This window comes from Nannospalax galili, unplaced genomic scaffold, assembly GCF_000622305.1.
Source record: "Nannospalax galili isolate Female #2095 unplaced genomic scaffold, S.galili_v1.0 scaffold898, whole genome shotgun sequence".
Taxonomy (NCBI): Eukaryota; Metazoa; Chordata; class Mammalia; order Rodentia; family Spalacidae; genus Nannospalax; species Nannospalax galili.
Window position 1 is genome coordinate 2,621,688 of NW_008342399.1, and position 10,462 is coordinate 2,632,149.

Genomic DNA, 10,462 nt, shown 5'->3' on the forward strand with positions numbered 1-10,462 from the left:
GCTAAGTTGCTTTTTGGGAAGAAGGTTTAATATTTTACCCTGGACCTGACCTTCAATTTGCTTTTGTTTTTCAAAGCCAGTGACTAGATGTTCGTCACATGTATGTAACATCAACTTGGCTGATAATCTTACATATGGACCTGATCCTCTCAAAGCAGTGATAGTAAATAATTCAGGTCTCAACATCTTACAACAGAACCAAACAAGAAGTGATTTATAATAATTTATTTCTAAATCTAAAAGTTAGAATGCTTTTGAAAAGTAAGCTCTTAGAGAAGCTTAACAGTGAATCATCAATTTAATGACCTTCCTTTTGGGGACTGGCTTGTGTTTCAGCCCCATCACAGAGCCCTTAGTGGGTAACACCAATTAGGCAGCACAAGCAGAAATCCATCTGCCTTCTGACTTTGAAAAGTGTGAAGACGAATATAATAAATTTCACACATCCTAGCATCTCTTTGAACTCCTACCATAGATGCTTTTCACTTTTTTTTCAGGTCAGAAGAAAATGAAAATGAAATGCCAAAGGTTCTTCATTTTCCTACCTACCATTTTAGATAGAACACATTCAGTAGTGATATCAGAATGGTACAGTGTAATCAGCTCGGTTTACATCTGAAAATCCAGGGTATGGATGTTGCACTTATCTAGCTTCTCATGGGCAAATCTTGTTGATTTCCAATGGGAATGTAAGAGACAATTACATTCTAGTAGTAACTGAAAACATCAAACTGACAGTATTCCTTATATGATTTAGTTCCTTTAAAAGAACAGCAAGAAACAATGAAAACTCATTGCACTAGGCTCTAGAATCAGTTTGTGAGGTACATATATATATATATAGTCTGGATAGTAAAATATATCTTAATATTATTGCTAAAAATAAGGACATCTGGTTAACTCCATGTTGGAGCCAAATTATGGATTGGCAAAGGAATTGCCAAGGATTGGCAAAGGAATTACCATCGGTTGATGGTAGTCACAGTGGTTTGGAATCAAGTCCTGTATAACCAGATCTATGGAGTAAAACCAGTAGGAGCAAACATTATTGTTTCAAGCTCTAGAAGAAATGTTCAACCTGAACACCATGCTTTTTGAAAACAGCCAATCGGGTAAGAATAACTATCTCTTTTCCTTGGTCTCAAGAAGAGTTAGCTTCTGGTGTGTTTCATGCCTATTGGTTTACTGCATCATCTACCATCCCTCTGCAGATATAGAGATGATTTTTTTTTTTTTTTTTTGGCTTTTCAGAGAGCCCTGGAATAATCAGAAGGCAAATGTGCAAGTCACCAGGGTCTCCAACTGTGTAGAGCCTCTGTTTGGACAGGAAAGGAAGAGGAAATAAGAACAAGTAACAGATGAGAAACTGCTTTTCCAGCTTGCATGCAGCGCACCATCAGAGCTAAACCCCCAGGAACAGCTTCATCTTGCTTCACACAACATAGCCTGCAGGCAGGTGCCACACCAGCTTGGCATCAGAGTGACCTCCGGGATCTGCCCACTCAAGCAGCAGCTGGTCATGGCAAGGAAACAGGGCCTACTCGCCCTGTTGCTAAGCCATCTCAGACTGTCTGAAAAGCTGGGGGAGTTTGCACTTGTCCCTGCAAAGCCCTACAGCGAGAGCTGCATCCAACACCCCAGGACCCAGGAGAGCAATCTCCGGAGGATCAGCAGCATCTGTTACCACCCTGGAGGAAATGGCTCTTCTCACACACTTGGTTGATTCTTACTGAGATCAATACAGCCATTTCAGAGCGCCAAGGAAACACCTGACCAAATTAGGGGATTCAGAAAAAATCAAGAAAGCATCATGATTGCAAAGTGAACACGGCGGTGGGTGTGGTGGGGTGGCTTCTGGGCTTCCAGTGATGTTTTTCTTATATGGATAACACAGGTGTGTTCACTTTGTGAAAATTCGGCGAACTGCTATAATTTACCCCTTCCTCTCTCTCTAATAGTAAACTAAGTATCTCTAATACTGAAATTAAATTTCATTTTTTGAAATGCCAGTAAGTCAAATCTGAATTTTAGCACTAAATGCTAGCAGTGTAAAAAGTGTAAAGCTAAGGAGAACATCACAGCAGTCTTTGCATCTATTTTCTCCTCCAACAGAGAGACTTGAATAAACCTGGAGGAGTGCAGAATGGAAAGGCTGATCAGCCGTGTAACAAAGGGGGATAATTATGGTCGGAAGGTGATGGCTGAGCACCATGCTTGCACCATGCTGTTGCCTACAAGTGGCTGACTGTACAAAGACAAGATCTGAAAACTGCTGGTTGAATCTCTCTCTGATGTTAGTTAGCCTGCCAGCACTAACATCAAGACCAGGTCAAGGCAGAGTGACACTGCAGTACCGGTTCTCCCGTCACTGCCTGACCTTGAGCCTGTCCCTCACTCCTCTTGCTTCTCTGGGTTCCCAGCCTCTAAACTGCGGGTGATGATTCCTCTCCTGGCACCACAATGCGTCATTATGAAAATTCTTTAGGTGGAAAAGCATCTCAGCGTATTATTTCTCAGCTATGCTACAGGGAAAAAATGATTTTTAAAAATCCAAAGTCATTCATTCCCACAATAGCCACACCCAGTGTCAGTACATGTGAATTTTTTCAAGGAGAAAATCGTGCAAATAAACTACTTTTGAGATCAAAGGCCTGCAGTTTGAAGATGAAGGATTGAGATGCTCGATAAAGCATTCTACTTCTGAAGTCTCTTATTCTTGATTTTTTTTTTTTTTGAATGAAAAATCATGACTGGCTTTCTGCTCACATTTTTTTTTTTTCCTTTTTAGCTGAAAGGGAAAATCCGTGCTTTAAAGTTAAACAAAAGAGCGGGGACTGCAATTCCAGTCCCCACCCTGCAGCCTTTTGTTCTCGGGACAAGTTTCCATTTCCAAATGCAGAGGCAGGTGACAAGCGTTTGTTTGTTTATTTATTTATTTATTCATCTAAACCAAAATCTTTTTCATGCATCTTTTATTTGAGAGGGAGCCGGGAAGGAGGGTTGCATGAACGCCCTTTGTCCGCCTCGGGCTGCCGTAGAGACCGCAGTGCGGACTGCACCACGCCCACCAGCTGGTGTCTCCCGACTGAAACGTTTCAGCACTACCGGGAGAGAATAGAGCGCGGGAGCTAGGGCTGCGCAGGGACCCAGCGACCTCTGCCAGGGCCGTAGGAACGGGAAGGGGCACAGGATAAGGCAGAAGCCAGAGCTGCGCACCTCGGGGCTGCGAGTGCAACAAAGCGAGGCAGAGGAAAGGTGGGCGCGATGCCTTTGGTGCAGGCTTTCTCCAGCCGGGGGCGCCGCAGTGCGGGGGCAGGTGCGGCCACCCAGCGCGGGCACTGCGGCAGGCCGGGTGGGGCTGGAGGGCTGGCCGTCGTCGCACGCCCTAGGCTGCGCCCATGGGGACCCTCTCAGCCCCGCCCAGGGTTCCTCGGGAACCGCTATTCTGCCTCTGCAGAGCGCGCTCCTGAGGCGTGCAGCAGCCCCGGACCTGGCCCTACCCTGCATGCCCCCCTCTTATTCAAGCTCCTATTTCTGAAGCTGGGACTTTTAAAGAAACCCACCCTGCAACTTAGCGTCCCATTGTCCTTTCCGAAAGCAGCAGCCAGAACCCCGGGGGCAGGAGAGAAGCGGGCTCGGTCTGGGAGCAGAGTACAGGCGGATTCCATCTCTAAGTCCAGGGGTGGGGGTAGCGGGCGTGGCCCTAGGACTAGCCTAGTCATTCCGAGGAAAGAAAGGATCGGGAAGTTTTAAGCCAGAAAAGACATCCTTGGGGTATGGGAGGGGGAGACCGAGGTGGCCAAGGTGAGGATGATTCCCACGCGGGCCCTGGCACATGGTGTTTCGACCCTAGGTCTGCGGGCAAGGGGAGAAGGGTGGTCCCAGCCTTTGGCTAAGGCGCAAGGGGAGCTGAACGCCGAGGTTTCCCCAGGTTCGCCCCACCCTTTCTCCGCCTGCGGTTGCGGTTTTATTATGGCCTCGGCTCCTCTGACACCTGCATTTCACAGAGCGCGCGAGTGGGAGATGGTGGCCAAGTTGGCAGTGGCCGCGGACCCAGTCCGATGTCCCATCCCTCAGGGTTAGTAGAGATTCTCTCTCTTGGTTTCAAATAGAATAATTCGGGAATTATCCCAGAAAAGAGTCCAGATCGAGTGTGGGAGGTGGCTGGGAGAAGCGTGGGTGCAGGGAGAGCTGAGACCAAGGTGGCCGTCGCGCCCTGGGTGGGGTCCTGTTGGCGCGAGTCCCCGCGCGCGTCCCTGGGGGATCGCGGGACTGCTTACCCAGCTCAATGTTGCCGATGGCACGCCTCAGGTGCTCCTCGGTCACCGTCTCTCCGACCACCACCAGCAAGTAGAACTTGCTGTCTAGAAAGCGGTGCGACAGGCTGGGCGAGGTGGACGCCGCCGGGTTGGCGATGCTGCCGGATGGCTCCGGCTCGGTGGCTTCCACCACCACGGTCGCCATCCTGACGGCCCTGCTGAAGCCTGGGCGAAGTGTTCCTCTGCCGCCGCTCCTCTGCTCTGCGGCAGGAGAAAGGATTATCTCCGAAGGTGCTGTCTCCGCTCCGCCCCTTGCGTCCCCCCTCCTCCGGGCGCGTCGCCTCCTCCTCCGCCCTCTCCCTGCGCGGCAGAGAGGAGCAGGGAGTGAGAGGGCGGGGAGGCGGCGCCGTTTATATGGAGACAAGGCAGGGAGCCAGGGAGGAGGAGGAGAAAGAGGAGGAAGAGGAAGAGGAGGAGGAGGAGGAAAAGACCACCAGGCACATCGTCGCGGGGTGGCTGCCTGGGCTCCTCCAGCCTTTGGCCCAAGGCTGATGTCATCTGCAGCAAATCATCTAGCCCGCGGCCCGGAAGCTGGAGGGACGAGGTGTGTGGACAATGGTCTGGGCAGGGCCAGGAGCTGAGTCTCTGGGGGACCCAAACGGCTGGACTGCAGGGCTGAAGCGGGTGGAGCCCGTACCATCACCTTTAGACACACACTCTCTGCCCACCCTAAACCCTCAACCCTCCGGTGCAGGATTGTGGGGATGACTTTCCATCTCAGAGGGAGAGTTATTTCTAGAGTTCCAAGTGCACAACGTCGGGCCTCTGTGTCCCACCCACCATAAAAACAAGAATCTGAGTAGTTGTGGCAGCTATAGTGGACGCTGGGTACCCCGCCCAAGAAGACTGGAACCTGTCGTTCTGACCTTGTGGATTTAGGATGACTTATTTGCAGATTTTTACCAACCACCTTCGCTTAAAGAATACTTTGCAAGACCTAAACCTAATTTTTTTCAGGCTTTGGACTCTAGTGTTCAAGGGCCAGTGATGAAAGAGTACTGACTTGTGGCACACACGGGAAATGAATGGGAAGATGCAGGCATATTATGGTTAGATACAGATTTCTTAATATGCTGAACAGATAGTATCAAGCAAAACAAAGAATAGAGAAGATACTGTCTCTGCTCAGCAGAATTGGTGGCTATAATGTGCTTTTCAGTTCTTTGGGGCATACTCAGGCAAAATAACTTCTTGTGACAATGATGTCTTTTAAGATTCATATAGCATTGGGAGTTTTTATTGCTTTTGTCTATATTTAGAAGAACCCATAATAATGTTCATAAACGCCAGCCATGCACAATAATTTCTCACAAATCTACTGAATACATCTCTGCCTTAGGACAGGAGGACAGGGCAAACATGATATCATCATAAAAAATGGGGGTCTGAGTTTTAGGAGAGGAAATTAGATGGAGATAAGAATAGTCAATATGCCTTTAATATTAGAGTGCTTATTAGTTTTAAAATATCTGCTGGAGGGGCTGGATATGTAGCTCTGACTGTAGAATGCTTGTCATAAAGCCCTGGGTTTCATCCCAGTACCACAAACACTGGGCATGGTAGTGCATACCTGTAATCCCAGCACTCAGTAGGTGGAGGCAGGAGGATCAGAAGTTGAAGGTCATTGTCAACTACTAATGAGTTCCAGACTAGACTGGGATACATGAGACTCTTATCTAAAAGAAAAGAAAAGAAAAGAAAAATCACCTGGGTATTATAAGATGTCCAAAATAACCCAATGTTTTAGCTGTTGGTTGCCATGACTTGTTATGTGTTTCTTTGCTCCTGTTGCTTTCCTGAAACCCTAGAAAGTGGGCATCCAAAGACTGTAGGCTTTTCCTGTATACAAGTCTGATCAAAAGGGACTGAATGAAGATGATATCTGACCTATGACATTTGGGGTCTGCAAAAGCTCACTGAACAGTTTATCAGTAGTAAACAGAAACTGAATTTCTAAGTGAGATGTTAACAATGGATCATATCTTAGTGAAAACGTTTGATCACTCTCAGGTTAGGGCTGCAGGGAACTATATGATGGGGAGGTAGAGAAATGTGATAAGAAGACTTTTCAAGAGGTCAGCCATTGGAGTGGCTTCATTTAGTGAGTGGGCGCCATTTCTAAGAACCACCATTGCTTTTATTTGTATAATAGTGTTTATGTTGCTTTTTGTCACTATGACAAATTGTAAGAAACAGCTTAGACCTAGTGAGAAGACTTATTTTGGCTCACAGCTTGGTAAGTTTTCTTCTATGGTCTGCTGGCTCTATTGATTTGGGCCTGAGGTGAGTCAGAACATTCTGATGGAAGAAGTGTGTGGTAGAGGGGGCTGCTCACCTGGTGGCCAGGAAACAACATTTTGCCTGTGTCCGGTTTCCTTCTTTCCCTGTATTCTGTCTGAGCCCAGCCTATGAGATGGTGCTGTCCACACTCAGGGTGGAAACACCCTCACAGACATACCCAAAGATGTGCTTTACTCACCTGGGTGTCTCTCAATGCAATCAAGTTACCAAGCTGATATCAGTGTTCTTTTATTCGGTTTATCTTACTTAAATTAATTTTGGAAAAAGTCTATGTTTCAGTATACACTGAAACACTAATATCACAAATAAATAGAAAGTATTCCTAAAAATATACGGAATGAAAATAAAATAACAATTAAATTTCTGCTACATATTGTTATTATTTGCTCAGAGCCGGAGATACACACTATCTTGGACAAAAACAGAGGTGTTAAAACATACTAGCGCCTAACTGAATTATTTCATTGTTACAGTAGACAGTTGGATGAAAAGTATGAGATGGCTCAGTACATGAAAGGGCTTGCCACTAAGCCTGATGACCTGAGGTCAACCCTGGGAACCCAGGTGGTAGAAGGAGAGAACTGATTCCCACAAGTTGTCCTCTGACCTTCCCACACATAAATAAATAAATGGAAAAAAATTAAAAGAAGGGGCTGAAGAGATGATTCAGTGATTAAGAGCATTGGGGGCTCTTGCAGAGGACCTGGGTTTGGTTCCCAGTACCACATGGCAGCTAAGAACCATCCATAACTCCAGTTCCAGGAAGTCTGACTCCTTCTTCTGGCCTCCATGGGCATTGCCCAACACATGTGCACTTATAGCCAAGCAGGCAAAACACTCATACACATAAATTAAAAATAAATAAAAGAAAAGCACAACAGAAGTGCTTCTTACTCTTTACAATGATCCGCTATCACCATGAACCAACCATCTTTGCCCGCCCACACTTTGCAAACCAGAGACAAAATGGCAGAAGACAGACCAGCAGTGAGGACTGCTACTTCACCCCTTTTTAACTTTGGGCAAGTAATGGACTCTTTTTGGTGTTCAGTCCCTTCATGTGTGTAGTGGAAAGGATAAGATCTTTGTAACTGTGTGACGGAGAGGTAAAACACATAAACTTACATAGTAAGCAATTGAGGTTTGACTGATTAAATGTCCCCCCAAGCACCCAGTTTCTTAGACAATGAAGTAAAAATAGCTTTACAAAATATGCAGATGATTCCTCCACTAACTTCTGGAAAAAAAGAAATAAAAACAAGAGATTAAACCAGTCTTCAAAACTAGAAAAGTAACCTCTATCCAAGAAAAACATACAGTTCTAAAGAGGAGAAAGAAAACTAGCCTATAAGGATGCCTGTAAAAAAGTAACCTCTATCCAAGAAAAACATACAGTTCTAAAGAGGAGAAAGAAAACTAGCCTATAAGGATGCCTGTAAAAAAGTAACCTCTATCCAAGAAAAACATACAGTTCTAAAGAGGAGAAAGAAAACTAGCCTATTAAGGATGCCTGTACCACTAGCCACCCAGTGACACATTGAATATCTCAAAGGCACTACAAACTGGGCATGCTCTAAACCCAAATCATCTTTGCCTTGTAAACCAGATCTTTGACTTCTGTTTCAATGAACAGGTGCACCACCTTTCCTTTGATATAAGCCAGAAACTCCCAGCTAGCCTGGAACTCAGTGTGTAGACCAGGCTGGCCTTGATCTTACAGAGATCTACCTGCCTCTGCCTCCTGAGTGCTGGGATTAAAGGTGTGTGTCACCGTGCCTGGCTAAGCCGTTCAGTTTTACCTTCACCTTCTGGATATCTCTTGAACCATCCACTTCTCCCCACTATCCCACCCTAGTCTAAGTTATTGTTGTTATGAGACGTGCTACATATCAGTTTAAAAAAGATAGTTTCTGGAGTAAAGTTCCCTTTATCCCTCCATTTCTAGTGATAAGCACACACTAACACTGAGCTACACCCCTAACCCTTGATGTCATTTATTAGGTGTGTGTCCTTGGGCAAGGTCATTAAACACTGTGTCTTGGTTCCTTCTTATGTGTAGTGGCAATGTGTACCTGCCTCCTGGACTGAGGGATAGATAGGGTGTTTGTTCATTCATTTGTCACCATGCTGGGGATGGAACCAGGGCCATGCACATACTAGGCAAGCACTTTATCACTAAATTACATCCCCACTCAAGGAGATAGTTTAAACAAGAGTTCAAAAGTGTTTTGTGCATAGTAAGCATTCAATATAGGTTAACTGATGTTTTTGTTGGTATTTATCATACAGTATAGACAATTTCAAGTATGTTCAAAAGTAGAGTGAATAGTGTAAAATTCTTATTGCAAATTATTTTTTGGCCTTGGATTCTGGAGACCAGCCTTCCTCCCTGACAAATAGCTCAGTCACCACTCATCAAAGAAGCTTCTTCTGCACCAGAGGCTATTACAGTATACTAGAACTGATCACACACAGACATTTTTTGTGAATTGCCCAAGTCTTAGTGGCACATCTACAATACAACCTCTACACCTAAGGCTCATGGAACACAGAACAAGGGGTAAAGAAGACAATAATGAGTATCTCAATTCTCATTAATGAAGCTCCCTCATGCAACAGAGGGCCAGGAGCACAAAAGGTCACAAATGGTCAAAGTGTAGAGACTAAGAGTCTGCACAATGCTGGTCCTTGGACAGGACTCCTATATTAAACTATACTCACCCAGGGCTCAGGGACCATTGCAAAAGAGGGAGCAGAAAGATTGTAAGAGCCAGGGAGGAGGTGTATTACCATATGGAAATAGAGTCCTACAAGCTTCTGGGACCCTGCTCATATGAACCTATAGCAATGGTGTCAGTATGCACAGAACCTACACAAAGTCAAACAGACAAAAACCCAGCCTAGAACTGGGGAAATGGACAGAAGACCCTAATCTTAGCTGAAGAAATATTGGCTAAGATTACTGCTGGGTGGGGAAGAGCTGATCTTCCTAAAGTGAGAGACTCTAGATAGGCTGACTATATCTCAGTAGATGAACTTGGACTGAGGGATGTCTGGGGACACTAACTTGACACAATAGGCCTTAAGACAAATGACAGAATGTATGAATTCCAGTGAGAGGGGTATGGGAGAGTGCCAGTGGGGAAGGAGGTATAAAGATGATTAAGATTGATTGAGATGTTCTATATAAAATACACAAAAATTCAATTAAAAAAAGAAAATTATTTTTATAGTTTGCTTGTTTGAATCAAGATCAGAATAAAGTATATATTTAAATTGGCCAATTTGTAATCTTTAATATGCATACCCCTACTCTCCTGAATTTCCTTGAAATTTTTTGTTTTGTTTTGTTTCTTTGGAAACAGTCTTTAAGGGTTTCACAAATTCTGATTTTGCTGATTGCATATGTGTTGTGTTACTGAATACCCCTCTGTCTCCTGAGATTTTTGTATATTTATAGGGAGATCCAAGAGCTTGATCGAGGGGCTGAGGGAATAGCCCAGTGGATAGAGTGCTTGCCTAGCATGAATGAGGCCCTAGGTTTGATCCTTGTAATCCCAACCCTTGGGGGGCGCGTAGGAGAAAGGCAGTCTGAAGTTCACGGCCATCCTTGGTTACTTAGCAAGTTGGAGGCCAGCCTGGGTTACATGAGACTCTGTCTCCAAATTGGTTAATTAGTTATCAAAAGTTTGATCAGATTTGTTTTTTCTTGTAAGTAAATTTCATAGATGACAGTAGTTGACCATCATTCTGTGATTTTCATTGCTACTAATGGTCATCACCTCATCTATTATTTATTAAGGATTTGATATTTGTAATATTGTAATATTCTTTTTTTAGTT

General features: G+C 44.9%; 1 protein-coding gene across 1 annotated transcript in view; it reads right to left on the reverse strand.

Moving 5' to 3' along the window:
* The window catches only part of Map1b (microtubule associated protein 1B), a 119,407-nt gene extending 113,534 nt beyond the window's left edge, over positions 1-5,873 (reverse strand). Inside the window, exon 1 of the mRNA XM_008838479.3 lies at positions 4,281-5,873. Coding sequence (XP_008836701.1) covers positions 4,281-4,464 — 184 coding nt within the window. The 5' untranslated portion in view covers positions 4,465-5,873. The remainder of the gene's footprint in view (positions 1-4,280) is intronic.
* Positions 5,874-10,462: the final 4,589 nt, after the last annotated feature.